The sequence below is a fragment of the Rhinolophus ferrumequinum genome, chromosome 11, assembly GCF_004115265.2.
Source record: "Rhinolophus ferrumequinum isolate MPI-CBG mRhiFer1 chromosome 11, mRhiFer1_v1.p, whole genome shotgun sequence".
NCBI classification, from domain to species: Eukaryota; Metazoa; Chordata; class Mammalia; order Chiroptera; family Rhinolophidae; genus Rhinolophus; species Rhinolophus ferrumequinum.
The window spans coordinates 72,298,883-72,320,678 of NC_046294.1; the positions used below are offsets into that span (position 1 = coordinate 72,298,883).

At 36.5% G+C, this 21,796-nt stretch overlaps 1 protein-coding gene and 1 pseudogene across 1 annotated transcript; one reads left to right on the forward strand and one right to left on the reverse strand.

The window, feature by feature from the left end:
* Positions 1-10,898: 10,898 nt before the first annotated feature.
* On the reverse strand, positions 10,899-21,355 carry MMP12 (matrix metallopeptidase 12). The gene is made up of 10 exons (XM_033120777.1): positions 21,223-21,355; positions 20,083-20,324; positions 19,349-19,497; positions 19,135-19,260; positions 15,828-15,995; positions 15,205-15,322; positions 13,276-13,409; positions 12,683-12,842; positions 11,771-11,874; positions 10,899-11,175 (listed from the first exon to the last, which is right to left on the reverse strand). The coding sequence occupies exons 1-10, from the start codon at positions 21,322-21,324 to the stop codon at positions 11,075-11,077; spliced, it is 1,404 nt and encodes a 467-aa protein (XP_032976668.1). The 5' UTR covers positions 21,325-21,355; the 3' UTR covers positions 10,899-11,074.
* Positions 13,807-14,539, forward strand: LOC117030383 (kinetochore protein Spc25-like; annotated as a pseudogene).
* Positions 21,356-21,796: the final 441 nt, after the last annotated feature.

Sequence of the window (21,796 nt, forward strand, 5' to 3'; positions counted from 1 at the left end):
TTTTTGTGTGCTGTCGCAAGAATATTTGAGCTTGAAGTAGAGCAATGAACAAACATTAAATTTCTTGTTAAACTTGACAAGAGTGGAAGTGAAATCAGGAGATGTTATTCCAAGATAAGGGGGATAATGCCATGAAGAAAACGGCAGTGTACAAATGGATTAAACGTTTTTCTGAGGGGAGAAAATGCATCACTGCTGGAGAGACGTCAGGGCAGCCAGTAATGAGCAGAACTGACAAAAATATTGCAAAAATTCATCGAATTGGGCGTCAAAATCGTCAGGTGACTGAGAAGCATAGCAGACCAAGTAAACATCGATAGAGAAACAGGAAAATCTTAACTAGAAATCTTGGCATGAGAAAGGTGTGTGCAACAATGGTCCCTGTCGTGTCCAGCACGAGGAGGGTTGTGGGGGCGAGGAGGGCGGCGCAGGGTTAAGAAAAGACAGTAGCCATGAATAGAGTTAAAGTGCGGAGGCCAAGGGACCGGCAGCCTCAAAGAGTGGGCTGTGGTGCCTAATCGGGCCAACGCATTAGCTTTTATTAGTTCGGTGGGGAAGCAAAGGAGATAAAGCTTGTCAATCTCAAGATCTGTGAATTCTATACACCATAATAGGAAACTGATTCAAGCCAATCACCCTTGCCTGTAGACAGCTGCACCATAATTCTCAACTTCCCCAAGGCACAAAACCTATATGCATATGATTAGATGGAGAGCACATCACTGAATCACTTCCCTTGCAGGTTGTGGGAAGGAATGCAGCCACAGAGGCAGAGGCTTTTCTTAGCCTGGGGAAGGTGGGGGGCTGTGCCCACCTCTATGAACCCCGTGGGTTCTCCTGTTGGTCCCCACTCGACCAACAGGTGCCTGGCTTGAGTTGTCCCCCATGTGGGGAATCTTACTCGTCATTGACTGATCAGTCATCTTTTGGGGGCCAAACAGGGAGACATAGGGTGCAAACACAAAGGTTAAGCAAAGACATCCATCTCACAGACTCTCCTTTCTTTGGGGGCAAGTACAAGGAGACAAACGGTTAAGCTGCTGTGTGGCCACAGTCCCAAAGGAGCTCTTGTGTCATGACAAGGCACCAGCTCACACTGTACTGATGGTGAGGGGGTTTTTAGCCAGTAAACAAATCACTGTATTGAAACACCCTCCCTACTCAGCTGGTCTGGTGCCCAATGACTTCTTTCTTTACCTAAAGATAAAGGAAATACTGAAAGGGAAACATTTTGATGACATTCAGGACATCAAGTGTAATATGAGGACAGCTCTGATGGCCATTCCAGAAAAAGAGTTCCAAAATTGCTGTGAAGGGTGGACTAGGCACTGGCATCGGTACATAGCTTCCCAAGGAGAGTACTTCGAAAGTGACTGTAGTGATATTCAGCAATGAGGTATGTAGCACTTTTTCTAGGATGAGTTTGTGAACTTAAATGTCATACCTTAATTGTATATCCTGATTGGAGGCTGTCAGCATGGGGAAGCTGAAGGTGGGGTAAATGGAAGTGGGACATTCTATGCTATTGGTTAGGTGTGCATATTTGACTCTTTTTTATTGGTCCTCCGTTGGAAACAGGGACACAAATCAGAGAAACTCTCAGCTATTAATTAAGTCTTGTACACTTTGGACTGATTGTCACAGGAGTTATTATTTAGCTTCCTGGATTGTCACTAGAGATAGCAATGTGGCTTCTTGCAAGTCTGACTTACAACAGGCTAGCTTCCTGGGTTGTTCATTGTAGATAAGGGGATTGGTTTCCTGAGCAAGTCACTGCAGGTTGGGGGGTCAAAGTTCTATTTTATGTGTGGTGTGGCCATTGTTCATTTGTACAATCACTATCTTGCTAGAAAAGTTATCTCTATTCTGTGGTTTATGCACCTCTATAATAGATAAAAATTTGGGGTGTTTACCTTTACCTGGATGACATCTTCTTTTGCTATCCACACAATTTTGCTTAAACTCCAGAATTCATCAATGTTTTACTGTGGGGTTAGGTCAAATATCTGTAACTAGGCACACTCATTACCCTGACAAACCTGTGGTAATGGCCTTAGGCACTGCTTCACCATGGCTCTGACACTTCATCTTCTTTTGAATCATGATTTGTTAATATTGGTACATCATTTGGATGGGTCACATTATGTAAGAATGACAGAATGAAATTTTGTGTTGTACTCATAGCTAAAATTAGGGTGGATGTATATCAAGACAGAGCTAACTCACACAAATCCACAGAGCTGGTGTTGGTTGCCAGCTTACTTTCCATTAAAACTATACCATGAGGAGAATGGAATCAGGGTTCCAAACTTTCGTTATGAACTTTCATTATTTTATATAATTTTAGGCATTAATATCTCGGTGTCTTTTCAGAGTGTGTAATGTGATCAAACAGATATATATTCAGAACTATCCTTTAAGAAAGGAGGAAAACACTATATATTGAGCACCTAGTATGTGCCAAACATGTTACATATATTATTTCTAATCGTTACACCTACATTACAAGGTAAAGATCAGTATCCTCATTTCACAGATTGAAAATTGGAGCTCGGAAAAGTTAAAACATTTGTTCAAGTTCGCATATACAGTGAGTAGCTGAGATGAGGTAAGTGTTGTACCATGAAAACTGAAACAAACAGAAAAAAGAGTTTGCAATGTTTACAAATTAACTCCAATCCCTGCATCTCATCTGTTTATAACACCCCCTTAGCCTGAACTTAATCTTTCCCACAAATTTTCTCTCTCAAATTTTCACATTCTTGAAAAGTGAATCCTGGATATGTCTCTTATCCCAGTATCTGCCTGATAACTAGTGTTCCATTTTGGGGGCTCCCTTCATCAATTTTTGACTTTTGGACTTTCCTCTCCCCTTTTTAAGCCCAGTCTTTCCTGCCCATTATCCTTCCCTCGCGCTGCCCAGATGTGACCCAGTTGGAACACGTATCTATGAGCAGTTACTATGTGTCACTAAGATTCAAAAATCCACAAAGCCTCCTCATTCAACCAAAGTTAGTCAATGTTCCAATTCCAGAAAAAAATCAGCAAAATCTTGCTGGCCCTGAATTCTTAAGTGCTTGTCAAAAAAATCCCCAACGAAGGTTCTGAGTATAAACACACAATTCGGTACCTCTGTGGCTCAAAACACATTTCACAATCCTTGCTTCTTTTGAAAGTCATATTTTATTCAAATACAAGATAGGAACATACTGTTCTAAGTCATGAATTTAGAGCATAAGTGGAAAAACTTCTCCTAAAATCTCACTTACATTCACATCTTCCTTAAGATATTCTATTGTAAACTTGATTACTCAAAAAAAGTACATAATAGAAGCAGAATCTTTGTTGTCATTGATAATTTATTGATCATTTTATCTTGCTCCTAATAATTGGTCCAACAGTATTAGATCATGCTTCTTATTAGTTTAAAGATTATTAGCCAAAAGAATCAACATGGCGTAGTAAGAAGAGCATGAGTTTGGAGTTAAAGCTCTGTTAGATTTACGCTGCACTTACTAGTTCTGTGACACCAAATTGGTTACCTTCTCTGTGCCCTTTATTCTTTATTTTTAAATTGGCAATTAAAATGTCTATTCTACAAGCTTGCTATATATATGTTTCCCCGAAAATAAGACCTAGCTGGACAATCAGCTCTAATGCGTTTTTTGGAGGAAAAATTAATATAAGACCTGGTCTTATTTTACTATAATATAAGACAGAGTCTTATATAATATAATATAATATAATATAATATAATATAATATAATATAATATAATAAGTATGATATGATGTGATGTGATATGATATGATATGATATATAATACCGGGTCTTATATTAATTTTTGCTCCAAAAGATGCATTAGAGCTGATTGTCCAGCTAAGTCTTACTTTTAGAGGAAACACGGTGTGTGTATATATATATATAAGTATATATATATATATATATATATATACTTATATATATACATATATACTTATATATATATACATATATATATATACTTATATATATATACATATATACATATATACTTATATATATGTATACATATATATTACATTATATATAAAACAGAAAGTATATATAAACTTCTAGACATATAATAAACATTATTTACAACAATTCGATATCTAGAGTGATGGCAAAAAAGTTAGGTGACTACTGTATTTCTTTATAACTTTGGATGGTCTTTAGTAGTTAAGAATAAGAAAAACATGGAGAAAATGGAAGAGGAGCCACATGGGCTCTCTATCTTCCCCGCAGGACAGAGTGGTTATTGGGGTGTCAGCCTACCTTTAGGAGAGAAGAGCAGCAAAACAGGAATTCTGGATTAAGGGGAAGTTGAGATGGGAAGAAACAAGCGTCAAATGAGTAGCTACTAAGTGCCAGGGGCTTCATCTATGTTAATCCTCAGAACAAACCTAAGAGGAAAGATTTATTATTATTATTATTATTATTATTATTGTTATTATTATTATTATTATTTTGAGATTCAAAAACGTCAACTAATTTGCCTAAGATCACACAGTGAATCACAGTGCAAATTTTCTAACTTATCAATATCATGGACTTTATACAATCAGTCACTACCCACCACTTTGCCTTCCAAGATATTTTGCAACAGGTCAGAGACAAGCCATAACTTCACTTCCTGCAGTGTAGCAGATGACATACTCTGAAGGTTTCTTTCACTGTAAAACAACTTCAGTCTTAATAAAACCCACTTTTTAATGCTTTCCTGGGCTTACAGAAGATAATGGAAACCTCCAGGGCTTTCCTAGTCCCCCTATACACATGCTTACAAACACGCAAGCGTGCACACACACACACACACACACACACTCACACACACTGAGCTGTTCCTCAATGTCAAATGCTTATAGCAGAAGGACCTCCTTGAGGATACTAAATCTTGAGCAATCTATGAGGTGAAGAATCTGCATCTGAGTCCCCTAACACAAATTCTAGAAAGAGACCAAAGTAGTTCTAGATGAAAAATTCCCTTTGCTTCCTAATAGAAACAATAACCAATATTGTTAAGAAAAAAAAATCATGCCCTCTTTAGACCCTCCAGACTGATGCAAATTAAGATTTTAAAAAATTGAGCTCACAGTCAAAGTTTACCTAATACACAAGGAAACAAACTGTAGGACTGAGAGTCAATAGAAATAGCAAATCACAGATTTAGCCCCACAAGATGTTTGGATATTTAAATAATCAAATCTAGACTATATAATAACAAGGAATTTAAAGTATGAAGTAATAAAAGATGAAATCACATAAATGAGCGAACAACAAGAAACTAAGAAATGATCACTCAGATTTAAAAATGAATTAAATGGAAATTTGCATTTTTTCAGCTCTAGTTTTATTTTCTACTTTTTCATGTCTCCCCATATTATGTCTACGTTTTCCATAAAATCCTTGAAAATATTTATAACCATTTTTAAACAGTTCTGCTAAATTCCATTTAAACAGTTCTGTTAATTCCATTATCTCTGTCACTTCTGCATCTATTGTTGTTGGTTAAGTGTTCATCTTATTATGGGTCACATTTTCCTACTTCTTTGCATGTTCAGTAAATTATTATTGGATGCTAGACATTGTGAATGTTATACTGTTAAGGGTTTAGACTTTTATTTTTTAAAAGGTGTTTAATTTAGTTTTGGCAGGCAGTTAAGTAATTTGCAGAGCACACTGATATTTTCAGACATTCATTTTAAGCTTTTTAAGGTGGGTCTAGTGTAGCCTTTACTCTAGGGCTAACTTAGTCGTTCTAACTTAGAACTTCACTGATTGCCCCATGTGTTCAATATCTTGCCACTCTGGTAGGATGGAACTTGAGTCTCTTCCCGGCCTATGTAATCTCTGGGAATTATTCAATCCACTGCTCCTTGGTGGTGTATATGAAGCTCATCAACAGACCCAAGGAGACCCCTTTCCCAATTCTGGATGCTTGCTTTGCATAGATCCCTCCTCTTCCATACTCTTCTCTGCAAATTATAGCCACTTCCACCTCTCTGAACTTTACTATCTGTCTCATCTCAGTGAGACCACTGTGTTCTGCTGGGTTCCCTTCCCCCATGCTGGGTCCTGGAAAATACCTAATATTATAACGCAGGGAAGATTTTGGAGCTTGCATCATTTGTTTCTCTTCTCTCCTGGACTATACTGCCTGGTGCCCAATGAATGGAGTCAGCTGTTTTATACATTTTTGTCCACGTTTCTGGAGGGGAAAAAGTTAATCATACCAGGAAGAAAAATTCAGTACTAGTTACTCAAATATGGCCAGAAATGAAATTAATCTTTGGAAGTTATATTTATATATAACCACATAAAAAGACAAACATCTTAGATTTTTAATCTCCAAGAGCTGGGAGTTTTCTTGCAGGAGTAAGCATGTTGCTTTTTATCTAGTATACTATAAGTTCTTGAAATATTGTGATATTTGAATAACACTGCTATACTCTTGAAAGTCACTCCTAAGAATGGTGCATACTATAAAGACTATTACTTATGCTCCTCCTGGGATATCCTATTAACTTTTAACTTTTGAGTTACCTTCCATCTATCCACTGAAGAATACAATATTTAAATTTCTGTCCAAACCCCACTACTGGGCCTTGATTCCATTCCATTATCTACAGGACATCTCCACCTGAATTTCTCAAAGCTCCTCAGACTTGGGTTGAGAGGACGGGCAAAACAGGTGAAGAGAATGAAAGGGTATAAACTGCCAGTTATAAAAAAAATAAGTAACATTGATGTGATAAACAGCATAGAGAATATAGTTGATAATATTGTAATAATTTTGTATAGTGACAGACAGTAATTGGCCTTATTGTAGTAATCACTTCATAATGTACATAAATACTGAATCATTATGTTGTACACCTGAAACTAATATAATATTGTAAGTCAATTATACTTCAATAAAAAAGACTCCCCAGGCTCAACAAACTCAATTATCTTGATTCAATCAAGCAGACCACCACCTCCTCAATAACCTGCTTTGCTTTCTCTAATTTCTATTCAAGATCACTTCTCAAAACTGATGCTTAAATATCAAGCTATGTTTTTTCCTGTCAGTCATACAGCACATGTAAAGCAGTGATCAAACTCTATTAATTCTACTTTCTAGCTGTTATAATGTCCCCCACTATAATGTCAACCTCTGTCCTCCCCATTCAGGTTTTTAGTATTTATTGCATGGAGTAGTGCAATAGTATAATAGTTGTTCTCCACTGTATCTAACCTTAATTCCTTGTATCTTTCATAGTTCCATCAAAAAAATCTTCTAATATGCAATTTAGTCATTTCTCCCTATCTTAAATCCCTTTAATAAAGCCATATCACTTATGAAATAAAAAAGTCAAACTCACGACAGTAAAGGTTCTTCGTGATCTGGTGTCTTATCTCTTGCCACTCCCTTCTTCATATTTTATGTTCCAATTTAATAAAAACTAGTCTTTGTATATAATGAGCTTTTGAAGAGCCTTCTTCTTCTGCGTGGAATACCTTTAGCTCACTTTTCCACCTAACAAATCCTTCTCATGTTTTAAAACATCTCAAATATTATTTTTCACGTTTAGTAGTCTGTGGTTCCTGAATCCTGCAGAGATTGACTCACTCTTCTATCTTGCACACACATCTATTCTTGTACCTACTTCATTGCATAATGATTTGCTGTTTACATGTCTATCTTTTATGTTTTTACCATATTTTGTGCCTTTGAAGGCAGAGACTTGGTTATCTCTGGATCCCTCATGCCTATCACTGGATCTAGAATCTAGCAGACTCTCAATAAATATTATTGAATGAATCGAAAAAAGTTAAAAAAAAAAGTGAACCTTGGAAACTGTATGTCACCCAGATGTGGCATATCGTTTCCTTTCTTTTGTACAGAGGCAGTGTCCATCACGGCATTATTAGAAAGTAAGAAGGTAGACAAGATCGGGAAAACTAGACTCTAGTTGTTTCAGTTTTGAGGAGTTGCCTACTAATTTGTGGTCTTCTCCACCTGGTAATCCAAAAGGAAGAGCAGGTCTCTGCTTTTCCGTGTTGGCTAACTAGTACTAAAACATAACATTAAAAGTTAAAAATGACCTTCAGGCAAATATAAAATAAACATGGTAAACATATCACTCAACTCACTAACTAATGAGGGAATTATTTCAAAGAGGGATCTGAAGAACAGATATGCACAGTAAGAAATGCTGAAATAAATTTTCTAATGTTATAAATGCATTAATATCTTGTAGAGCAGTGAAATGTAGTGTTTGGGGTTGTCTTTTCTACCAGACAAAAATCAACTATATTTCTAATAGATAACATCTACGTACATTGTTATAGAAGAGAACTATTTGTACTATTATCAGCTTTCAATTATTTTTATTCTCACAGAGTTATAAAATAGCCTGGTTGATGGAAAATCGAAGGTGCACACCCTCATAAAATCAGCTGCTCTCCAGAAGCTCTGTTACGCAGTGTCCAGCACTCCACTGTAAGGACACCTATAACTTTCAAGTCTTGGACATTTGTTTCCCCTGACATTAGCAAGGTATCACTATTACCTTTCCCAATGCAAAATCATATTCCCAAACTGAGCACACAGAAAATTCTTATGACATTTTAAAGACCTTTTAATTTAAAGGTCAAGTAAAAGCAACCTGGAGTGCCAAGAGTTTTTAATTTATTTGATTGTTTTCTACTTTATAAATAGGAAAGGAAGAATTTTAATAACACAGATTCTAGAGTCAAACTGCCTGGCTTTGAATTGCAACCCAAGGCTATGTGACCTTGGGCAAATTAGTTCACCTTTCAGTGCCTCAGTTTCCTCATTTGAAAAATGTGAATGATAGTATTTATCTCATCTTTATAGTGAGGATTAGGTAATTACTTATTAATAAATAATCATAACCTTATTATTAAAGGTTATTTTTTTTGTGTGTGCAACTCTTAGAACAGTGCCTGGCACATGGTTAACATTAGAAGGATTTGTTAAAGTTTGAAAATATAACACAAATGGAGGTAGAAGGAGAAAAGGTTCACTTTTAAATCTTTAAAAGCATGTCTCATGAATACTCATGAGACTGAGAGAGGGGTACTTGAGCTTTTATTATACTGTAGTCAGTGTTTACTACTCAATTACCTAAGGTCAAAGACAACCCAGACACCATCAAGTTTTCTTTTGATGCTAATCTTGGGGGGAAGTTTCTTCTTTTAAAGAAAGTCCAGCATCTACTTTCCTGTGGGGAAATAGCATTTCTTCTAAGGATGACTTGACCCTACTCCTTGTAAAGACAACTCTAGGAAAATTATCCTGAAGGAGCCCATACCTGAGAATGGAGCTAAGCTGTGAAAGACAGAGAGCTTTATCTTCATCTAGATTCTTTCTGATCTTCATATTTCCCCTGATCTCTGTTCATTCCACTAGTCAGAAAGAATCATCTGAGCTGAAATGAGCTTGACCATTTCTTGGATCTTGACTACATCCGTCAGCAATGGTCTGCAAATAAATTGAAAACTACAAGCATTCCACAAACCCGTAAAAGATAAGTGGGAGCTTTAGTATGTGTGCAATCCAGAAAATAGGGAGAATGTATGTTAAGGTAGTGGAGAAAATTGATATAAGGCAGACCAAGCTACCAGCAGGATGTGCTCACCAAATAGCACGGTATGCATCTTTTTTTTCCCCAGAATAAATCAATGAGGTGGGTATCACTAATATTTCCTTCTAAATTTAAGGAAGCTTAGATTTCATCACTTGTCAAGGTCACACGGCAATTCCATGGCCCATATCCTAGACTTGAGCTGCAACAGAAATTTTACTAAAATGGAAAGTTCGATTTCATCCCTTCTCCTCTCCAAACTCATGGTCATACACTGTAGGTGCTCCTTGGGGTCATAGGCAGTCTGGAGGATGTTTTCTTGACTTGAGACCAAGGATTCAGGTGGCTTTAGACAAGTGGTCAAAGCAAATATGACCTTTTTCTTTTCTTAGTTACCATATTTCTAGTCACTTCTTAGTATAATCACATAGAAAATTGTTTTATTTAGGAGTAGGTCCAGAATTATTTTCAAAACACATATTCTATTTTTAAAGAAAAATTCTTAAAAACCAAACACTTTCAAAGTTTTTATTTAAGCAATATATATATATATATATATATATATATATATACACACACACACACATACATATACACTTTATATAAGATACTAGAAAAGTCAACACTGGCCACAGAATAAAATTACATCATCACCATAATTATATAATTTACTTATATCTTATATACATTAATTGTCATTTTTAAAGTTCTAGGTGTATTCTGTTTTTACTCTAAAAGAATTATGATATCCTTGCTGAAACATTTAACAAAGAAACTAATCATTTCTTCATTTTAGTTAAGTCAGAGAAATAATTATAACTTCTCAGTTCAAGGATATTAGGAACCAAGATATTCTCTTGGCCATTGAAGGTGTCAATTTTCAAACTTTATAGCAGAGTCGAGTAAAAATTGATGATGAGGGTTTTCAAAATTAAAATATCTTATGTATTTTGTATAATCACTTATCCATATGACCATTTCTCTATGGTCTATAGATGTTACCTTACTTTATGATACATGTTACTGTTTAGTGATACACTGGGCACATAATAAGTATGCGATAAATGCGTAATAAACTGTCGTGAATTTACAAACACCATGAATTATACTGTTCCTGTTGCGGAAAAATGACGAGGACCGAGAGACTCAAGCGGCACGCAGAGATCAGGGAGAACACAGCTTTATTTCGCCGGCGGGCTCAGTGGGGTTGCTCCCAGAGGCTGAGCATTTACTGGGGTTGGGTGCTTTGTTTTATAGGGTTAGGCCTCCGGGTTTGGGGGGATTTGCGCTATTGCTATTGCAACGCTAGGGATTGGTTAAATCTGGCCGGGGTGCCAGGCAGAACGTCCCTAGCAGCTGTGATCGTTCAACATTGTTTTGACGGGGAGGCCTCGAACTATGGTGCCGGTGGAGATAGCTCCGATAGGAGGGGGATGGAGCTCTTAGCAGGGCCCGCCATTCCTAACATCCAAACTCGCCATTGTTTTTCAGCTTTTTGGTGACATGATTAGACAGGACATCATATTCAAATATGTTACATCCTTGGTAAAAATGGTAGTGTCCTACAAATGAAAACAAATTGTTTAATTCTCTGCTTGTATTTTTTTTTTAAATAACATAGATCTGTGTTTTTATAGATTATCTAGATTAAACAAGGTCTGATTCTAGAATATAAATGTTGGGTCCCTTCGCTAGGTATCCTGTCCCCAGATATCTGCTTACTGCCAGTCCTTTCATTAAATACCTTCATTAATTTTATTGAGAAGTTTATTTAGTCTTCAACAACTTGACTATCAAGATGCAAATATTTTTGAAAAGTCACATTCCAGGTGGAGAACTCAGAGTGGAATAGAGGAGATTGGGTCCAGGTAGGGCACAGAGAAATCTTGATGGAGAAAGTGAAGAAGATATAGGGATGGGAAGAAACAACAAAATATCTTGGCTTAGTCAACAATTTTTTTGGTGACCTTACTTGAAGACATTAAAATCAAACAAGCTCAAGCTTCTCTCATCCCATCTCAGCCCCAGGCCATGAGAGCCCATGCTGGATGGAAGGGGCTGAAAGGAAGGTAAAGAATGCAAGATATAAAATAGTATGAAAGACTTAGTGTTTCAAAAAAGGACTTCTAGTATCTTCATAGCTCCTAATCTACTTACTCTTATAATAGAAGACTGCATCAATTTTAGGCGGAATTCCTGGGAAGTATGTAGTAATCAATTTGGGATAACCAGGGTCCATTAATTTCCTCTTTTCATTATACCTGAGTATAATGAAATAACCAGCAGGAGCTTCATCAGAAATAAATGTCATGACATGAACAATAAAACCTATCTTATTCTCTCCTGAAAGGGTCTTCCTGAAAGGATAAACTGTGTTGATAAGAAAACCAAAGACCTAAACACTCCACTGATTTATTCCAAGTCCCTATAGGACTCTAACCCTAGGCTTCCTGACTTCTAGTCAAGCACTTTCTTCACTCCTCCACAGTGCTTCGACCAGGGCCCAGTCCTACTTTATAGAGCCCAATGGTCTAATTTCCTGTTGGTGAAGACCTTGCAAGATCAGCTGTCACTCAGAGGATGGTTTCCTCATTTTGCCCAGTCCTACATTATAGAGCCTGATTGTCTAATTTCCTGTTGGTGAAAACCTTGCAGGATCAGCTCTCACTAAGAGGACGGTTTCCTTATTTTGTCTTATTAGGTCCAATCATTATATTACAGAAAGGAATCTGAAAATACATTCACCCTCCAAACTGACTGTAGAGACTAGATCTCATACAGCTCTACTACTATTTTCCAATGTATTTTCACTATGGTCAATAACATGACATTTTATTTAAAGTGTTCCTTTAAAAACATATTATGTGTTGTCTCATAAATCAGAATCCAAAAGTACAGAGAAAATAATTAGGTAGACAATAACTATTCCAGCCCTATATTCTCTTGATCCCTCTCCCAGGAAGTTCAAAGAACTTCAGGAATTTGCATAGGAAGCTAGCATGTGGAAAACCTCACTCTCTACCTGTTTCACAAATCTTAGGGGTCAAATTACCAACCATTAAAGCTCACCTCCAATATTGATAATCTACAAAAAAGTAGGTCTTATAGAGAAGTGGGTTAAAAACAGCTGCATCGATCTTTTTCACAAAGTCAGGGAAGCCCAAAGAATGTATGCTCTTGGGGTAGCATCGCTGTGGTTTTAAATTGCTGATTAACCAGTACTTATCATCTGTGAAGACAAAGAAAAAGGGTACATTAGAATTATACAAAAAGAATAATAGGAATATGTACTGACTCACTACAAACAGCATCAGCTTTTCCCCATGGCTCCAAAATGTATTGCCTGTTGTTCTTAAATAAGCTCAAGCTTCTGTCATCTCACCCTCAGCCCCAGTTCACGAGAGCCCATGAAGGGGGGAAGGGGCTTCTATCTCCTATGGTTCTGTACTTTTTCCCCCACAAGTATTGCAACCTATATTTTACAAACTTTTCCCAGAAGTTGTATGTACTACTTAAGTATTTAAGCAATTTTAGGTTATAGTTCAGAGTTCAAGTATTAAATTTGGAGTGGTTTTTTTTCATCTATGTTTATAAAAAAAAAGTAGTAGTGTATAATTTGTTTTATTTCCTTGATGTAGACTCAATAGCAAAATTGGAATTACCTTTAAAAAGAAAAACTTGCCTTCTGGCTCCAATTTCATAAGCAGCCTGAATACCAGATGGTAAGGTTGGCCATAAGGAAGAAATTAAACTAACACCACTCTTTGGACTCTCAGGAATCTTCCACCTGAAGGAACTGACATGTAAAACATTTAATACGTTAAAAATCATTGTAGATTCAAGAACCATGAAGTGTGAAGACCTATGAAATAACTGAATGTTTCTTTCCATTATCTTCACATTCTATTCCATGGATGTCTGTGTAGAAGCACCACAAGGAAATAATCTTAATCCTTTGATAACAGCAATGATCTTAACAGGCAAACTGGTATATGGAAATACCCTGGAGCTTGGAATCAAAGGATCTAGGTTCTAATCTGGGCCCACAGTCCATTCACCAGTTTTGTAATCTAAAGGATGTCACTTATTCTCAAGCATCTCAAGTTTTTGAATCTCAAAAATGAAGGATATGAGGTTTGAAATTGCAAAGTTGGCGCGGCTGAGGGAGGTGGGTGGTTAAGCTGCACCGGCTCATGTCTTGTGTTGGGAAGGCAGCGGGGCTCAGGCCTCCCGGCGAAGCATTGTCTTACAAATTGGTAGAGGACGAACTTGCATTGTTAGATAAAAGCATAAATGAATTTTGGAACAAATTCAAAGGCAATGTCAGTGACATCCCCTGTCAGATGGTGGGACTAAGAGATACCTACAAGGACATCAATAAAGCATTTGCAGAAAAACTATCTGTGAAATTAAAGGAAGAAGAACGAGTGATTCAGATACTATTGGAATATCAAAATCAGATCCGCAGGCAGAATAAGCTCATTCAAGAAAAGAAAGATACAAGTTGATTGTTAAGTAAAAAGCAAACAGCAGGAAATGGAAGTACTGACTGCAAATGTCCAGGATCTTAAGGAAGAATATGCTAGGAAGAAGGAAACCATTAATACTGCTAAAAAAGCTAGTGAAGACAGGTTGAAAAGGCTCCAAAAATCTGTAGACGTGTATAAAGATCGACTTGGACTAGAAATTCGAAAAATTTATGGTGACAAATTGCAGTTTATATTCACTAATATTGACCCTAAGCATCCTGATAGCCCATTTATGTTTTGCCTACACCTACATGAAGCAAGGGACTATGAAGTGACAGATAGCGCTCCCCATCTTGAGTGCCTATCAGAATTTCAAGAGAATGTAAGGAAGACCAAAAATTTTTCAGCTTTCCTTGCCAATGTTCGGAAAGCTTTTAGTACTATGGCTTATAATTAATGTATAAATAGTATATAAAAGCTGTTTAGTTTTGTTCCCTATTGTGTGCCTCTTTTAAAAAGAATTCTCATCCATTGTCTGCCTGTAATCCTTTTGTATTTTTAAAATATCTCTGTGTGGTATATTTCTTTACAGAGCATTTTAATTAAAATCTTAGGAAATTAAAAAAAAAAATGAAGGATGTCTTTCCTCCCTACCAAATACCAGTCTTCTATAGTCCTCCAATATCTGCTTCAACCTGTGTTGTTAAGACAGAAACCATAGGTCATCCTAGAATTCTCTTCTCTATAAGCATGAATCAAGTCCTTTAAATGGGTACTCTGTCAGACTTCACCATTCTCATCTAGGGTTAAAATAGTCTGGCTTCTCTGCTTCCTGTCGTATCTTTCCCCAACCCATATTCTTCCTGCAAATCTATTTTTTTTTTTTACAAGCCAGCTTTCTAGTTAAGACATAAATATAATCATATTACTCTCTTGCTTCAAAATCTTCAAGTCTCTCCACTGCTGACAGATTCAAGTCCAATCCCTTCTCACAATTTTTATTTATTTCATTTTCCATTATTACTACTATTCTATGACAACTCCTTTCACCACCCCCTCCACCAGAAAAAAACACCTCAGGACAGGGTCTTTAAAATTTGTCATATATGAAAATGATCCTACCTGTCTTTAAAGAAAAAGATTTTTTCTCCCACTGTAGTGATAGCATCAAATCTCAAACTGGGGTCACAGGTAGTTGATTCTGTATTGTTTGATGAGTCGTGGTCCTTTTCTGGACCTCCTGAAAATATATTTCAAGAGGCATTAGAAAAATAAACTGCATTTTACTTCATAAGAGGAAGAATTATTCTTTTAAAAAATATTTAATTTTCTAGATTAAAAATGCATAAAAAGCAATTTAAGCTTTCTATAACATTTATAGGAAGCATACATTAAAGATTTTTTTCCCCATGTGGTTGTAACATCATGGAGGAAAAAACCTTCACTCTGGGTTCCCTGTTCCAGTTTTATTATTTCTCTGTGCATCTTCTTCAATAAACAATGGTATGTTGGATAAAAAGAACAAATTTGAGGCCAGAGGACTCAGTTTCTTCCTCTGGCTCTGGCATTAACATACTAGGTTCCTTGTGCTCATCTGTAAAAAGGAAGATGATATCTGTGCTACCTACCTCACAGAGTTTTCATGGTGTTCAAGAGTAGATGTTAAAGTTTTATCCAAATGCAAATAATATGGAAACATTCGTGAGTATCTTCATAAAGCACAATGGTAAAGAAATTCAACTCACCATAGAGAGACTGAATGCCACGTATGTCATCAGCAGAGAGGTGAAATGTGTTGTGGTTATGATAACGGTTGATCATGTGGGGGAACATTATGGACTTTCGATTTTTGGAATGATTAAGACCCAAGGCATGGCCAAACTCATGAACAGCAAGAAGGAACAAGTTGGTGCCTAAGAAGAAACCAACCAGAAGGGGAAAAGAGCATTGAAATATATTGGCATATAGAAGACAGTGACATGACTGACATCTGACACGATGGGAAGGGAAACCTTTGGAAATCCTGTACTTGGTTCCTCTCCTTCTAGCACAAGGCTTTTCAACCTTGGCACTGTTGACATTATAGGCCAGATAATTTTTGGTTATGTTTAGAAATCTTTAGTTTACCATCAAATTCAAGTAGCAAAACCCTCTTCAGTTTTTACAACCAAAAATGTCTCCACACAATGTCAAATGGGCAAAATTTCCTCTGGTTAAGGCTCACTGCCCTATCATACAAATAAAATATATTTTGTTGTGAAAATGTATAGAATAACTCATAGATGTCTTCAATAGTTCTCGTTGCCTCTAAATCATTCCCACTCCATTATACTTTTATTCTTGATCAGACTTGAGTAGATATAGAAAAGTATTTAGTAGCCATGCTTTACTAAATCCAAACATCAGGTCATATTAAGTTCCAGGTACTATGAGTCACTGAGAAATATACCAATAAGGATTAGAAATATGTCTAATCCTTATACAACTGAAAGGAAGCCACCATGCTCTCTATTTACAGCTGAGGACAGAGTATCAGCAAGGTTAATTGACAAAATTAAGTGCTGACCCAAGACTCAAATCTAAATTTCTTGGCTCTAAAACTCATCCTTTTATTAGTAGGGTTCTAAATGAAATCAAAGAGACTATGCTTACAACTTAGACATATTTACATTGCCAAGTTGTAGTCAAACCTATTCATTTTTTCTGTATTTTTGTAGGTAAGAGAGAGTGGTGTGTCCTTTCTTTCAAGTTTCTCAATTCCCAGAAGAATTGAATACTCCTGGCTGTAATTTTTTTACCTGTGTTTCATTTAGTCTAATGTCTTCATTTTTGACTTTCTTTTTCTGTGGCAAAACTGAAGCTCAGAACTGACTTGCCTAGGGTCACACTCTACTTAGCTACAGAGCTTGGCCTTGAAATACTCTCTGGCACCCAAGTGTGAAGATAGAGTCTACCCCTCTGTCTTTGGGGGGTATTTGGGAACACTCCCTATAACACAGGAGCTCAGCAACTAACTCAGAAAAGGTTTCAGTTTTCTCAAATAATGAGAAAGAAGCAAACACTCTGTCATTCTCTCCACTCTGTGTAACATGGGAAGAGTAAACAAAGCCTTTTATAATTTGACCTAAGCCTGAATTAATTTTATTCCCAATTCCTACAATCCTTTGTACCAAAGGCCACCATTGGTTCTCATCTCAGAAAAATGGATTTCTGTCGTATTCTGTTCCTCGCTAGACTGTGTGCTCCTCCAGGTCAGAACATGTTTTTTACATGTCTGTATCCAAACACCCCATTCCATCACCTTACGCCATAATCGAAACTCAATAACCATTGAGCTAATTATTCATTTAATTTATGGGGTCAAAGATTTAGGCTGAGAATGAGCACTTGAAGTTAAAATTTCCATTAAAAGTTCAGCTTTTTGAAAACATAGAATGGAACCAATTAAAAATAAGGCAATATTGATGGGTACAAAGTACACACTGGGCTGAGGTAAGAGTTGGAAATGCATGTTCTGGTCCCAGCTTTTCCGTAAGCTAGCTATTAACTATCTCTTGGTCTCAATTTCCTCTATCTGGAAAGAACTGTATTAAATGATTTTCTTAAATTGCTGCAGAATTCCAAAATATTCTATGAGGTAACTTGCACAAATCTCCCATATCAGATAAAAATGTTATAAACCCCAAATAACCTTGGAAAAAATTAGACAGAGTTGACATATATAGGTGAGGATTTGCAACTCAGCAAAAACCTAATCCTACATCATTTGTCTTTTGACAATGCAGAAGTCCTCTTCTCAAGAATTCTTGCTAAGCGAAATAAGTCAGACAGAAAAAGCAGAGAACCATATGATTTCACTGATATGTGGTATATAAACCAAAAACAACAAAAGAACAAGACAAACAAATGAGAAACAAAAACTCATAGACACAGACAATAGTTTAGTGGTTACCAGAGGGTAAGGGGGTTGGGGGGTGGGAGATGAGGGTAAGGGGGATCAAATATATGGTGATGGAAGGAGAACTGACTCTGGGTGGTGAACACACAATGGGATTTATAGATGATACAATACAGAATTGTACACCTGAAATCTATGTAACGTTACTAACAATTGTCACCCCAATAAACTTTAATTTAAAAAAAGCAGAATTCTGTCAGCCTTAAGCCATGAATCAGACTAAAGCAAATAGCCTTTCTAGTCTGTAGAATATTGCCATCCAATGTGTGCAATATCAGCCAGAGAGAGGGGAATGCTGATTAGGGCATATTCTTGATGACATTCTCTTCATTTACTTTCCATATGAGTCAGTCATATAATCTAAGATTTCCAACAGAAAGATTAGGAAGGCTTCTGATATGATGGTTTAAATGTTTCAATGGATAGTGATTTCTCCAAACAGGGGAGACTAGTTTTCCCAGTTTTCCAACTCTTAGAGAGGGATGGTGAGTTACAGCCCCCTCTGTAAAAGCACATAAGGTATTATTAAATGATCAGTTGGGCATTCTGAAATTTTTACCCCAGGACCACAGACCCCAAGGCCATAGAACCCCATGACCATATAACCCTGTGTTTCTCTACAAGGATCTCTAAATTCTCTATCGCATCATCTTTCTCTGTCATTATGAATCTCAGAAATGATCAACATATAACGGATCATGAAGATGACTACTCTATCCTAGGATTGATAGCACATACAAAATTAGTACCTGTGTTTGCCTGAGTTTACGAATTGCACTGTTAAAATTAATCACCTAAATAACAGTTTTTACCGTTCCATACTATGGTTCTCAACTTTCCTGAGTTTATGCTAATGAACTAGCTCACCCTCAGATTCTTAGAACTGATCTTTAAAACAATCTAGTCCAATAGACTCAATTTATAGAGGGCAAAATTGAGACAAAGTGCTACATTTTATTTAGTGGCAAAAATTATAATCAGAATATGTTTTCCCATTTTATAATCCTTTCCCAGAATGTAGCCTTTCAAAATGGTTACATATTTAGAATTTGTTACGGTTTTCTTTTATGGTTTTGTTTGTTTATTTTGCCTACCTCTCCAGCTTTTAGTCCAGGTTTCATCCTCATCAAAATGTGTGTCTCCTCCAATACCAGTTCCAGGGCCAAAAGCATGAGCTGCGATTCCACCTCTGCCATCAAAAGGAACCCCGTCTCCATGAGCTTTTTAAAAAGGAAAGAAAATTAGTCCTTCTATATGTGCTACAGGTCAGGTCAAATGATACAGATGAAGTAAATCCAAGTTCTCTACCTCCACGTGCAAAAAGTATCATAATGTCAGCCTCGCCTGCATTAATCTTTCTGAATTTCAGAGGGGTCACATCACTCCATACTTGAAACGCTTTTTGGAGAGCATAGGCAACATCTGCACGCTTCATGTCAGGAGTGTAATTATTGATTCTTTACCAGCAAAACAATAGAGAGAAAAATATACGGAAACCATGTATTAATTTTTTCTTATTGTACTTCATTTCTGCAAGCATCATTAGAGAATGAATCATTTCATAAATTAATTGTCCAGTTGAAATATATGCTTCGTATACTACAGAAATATCTATCCTTGGACAGCTTCCTCCTTTAAAAGAATCTAACTTGATTGCTCTCATTTATGATTTATGGATCACCATTGAGAAAGATTTGCATTCACAGAAGCTCATGCTTTTTGCTCCAGCTCCCCCCCCCGCCCCCGCCCATACTTATGCCTTTATCCATCTTGACTGTTCTATAAAACTTTCTCTTGTGTCTTATTTATTGCAGATTTAGGTTCATTCTCCTTTTGTTTGCAGCCTTCCTAGTCTGGCAGCCAAACAATCCCTGAGTGAATAATCCACATTTCCAGAGATAATGAATTTTAATAGAGGGGTAGTGTTAACAATTTAGGGAGGCTTCTTATCTACTCCCAGATTTTGGGCTGTATCTAAATGGTTCTGGTTTCTAGAAGTCAGACCTCTATGAAAGTAGAAAAATACATTGCTATGGTGTTACCTGTAGGTGATAAGATGTTTCTTCCATACTGGCCTCCCTGGCATTATCCTAAAATTATAAACATCAGGCACTCCACAGCGAGGTGTGTGCATCATGTCCAAAGTAGATGTGTCCAGTTGCCTAGTCACTTTTAGCCCCAAGAACTGCTGCATTTCTTGAATTTTATTCTCCATGTAGTCATTACTGACTTTCATTTTTGTGCTTTTCTCCAACTTCAAGTCATAATAGTCGTTCAAGTACCTCTGGAAAAAAATACATTCAGCAATACATTATTATACATGGAAATGTTTCTGTTGGAGCTCTGTATGTATGACTCAAGTGCACACTGGTGCTTTTGAACCAGGTATTGGACAATTAATTATAATAAGAAAAAAAAATTTAATTTCCTGTGTTGTTAAAGACACATCATAAACAATTAACAAGATTGATTTCTGGAAGCCCACTAAGAACACTTTTATGTCTCTAGCTCTTCAAACTTGTTTCTAGTTTTTGAAACCCATCTCAGCATCTAGCTTATCACGGCATTCAGTAAGCAGCAAACCTTTATTGTCAGGATGTATAAGTTAATTAATTTAGGTTGGAATAAAGTTTTCTTGCTGAAAATTCAAAGCTCAACACAATGGATATCTATGACAAATTCAAAATTAAAACAATCTTAGAAAATGGGGATATCATCAGAACTCATATAATTAGGCAAAAATAAATTGAAAAATTCTATTTTTAAGAAATGCTCATGAAGAAATATCTGGGATAGTAAAGGTAGAGAGTATTCTTGAATTATCACGGCAAACTGAAGTAGTTAAATTAATCAAGCAATTGTTCAAATCTTACATTATTAACCGACTTTAAATTATTAATATAAACTGCCATAACAGAAGTAAAATGCTAATTATTTTGAACTAAAACTCTTTCGCGTGAGCTTTTTAGTAGAAGGGACAAATTCACCCACCAATTCTGTAATACTCCTTCAAAACCAATACCTCGTTCTTACATTCCTCTTCTGCAAAGAAAAACTCAGTGCTAAAAGCAAATAGTCTCCTAAACCAGTTTTCAAAGAGTACTTCTCAAGATGAAGCTGGTCAGTGCAATAAATCTTAAAGACAAAATCAGGTTGGATAAATACAAAGTGTTAATACTTACTAGAGCAAATTCCACATTTTCTCCAGTGTTTGTATTCTCACTCAAGGGAACAGCTCCAGAAGCAGTGGCCTGCAGGACCAGTGTCAATAGAAGAAACTTCATTCTAAACTACTCCTGAATGACTTAACCTAAATTACCCTGCTCTTTTTCAGTACAAGTTCCTTAAACGTCCCTCTTATATAGTCCTTAGGACAGGCTCTGTGAAAATGAAGTCCCTCGAGTGACTCACAGTTGGTGTCATCCTTTGATTTATCTTAAAAACCCGGACACACAAGCATAACCATATTCCAGGGACAACAGTGGATCAATTAGCAATGTAGTCATCACTCACTCAGGGCTATAGTTCTCCACAATAAGCCATTAGCCAAGAAATTCTAAACATCGGAAATATACAAGTAACTTAAAAGGGAATTTTTAGAAAGTTCAGTACCTGAGTTTTCACTGTAATACTTTATGTTCGTTATAAGTGAAATAAGCTTTTAAGAAAAAACTAAATTTAGAAAGTTCGATCATTAAAATCCTTTTGCTAGAACAGAGGGAGGGATCCTCTTTAAGCTGAATCTAGCTCCCTGGA

Bases quoted from the DNA above. Each gene is read 5' to 3' on its own strand.
- MMP12 (XM_033120777.1), bottom strand. From the start codon at position 21,324: ATGAAGTTTCTTCTATTGACACTGGTCCTGCAGGCCACTGCTTCTGGA. The intron at 20,325-21,222 runs GTAAGTATTAAC...ATTTTTTTCCAG, and splicing joins AAAATGTGGAATTTGCTCTA to AGGTACTTGAACGACTATTA. The intron at 12,843-13,275 runs GTAATTCCAATT...TTGTCTTCACAG, and splicing joins GCAAGTTTTTCTTTTTAAAG to ATGATAAGTACTGGTTAATC.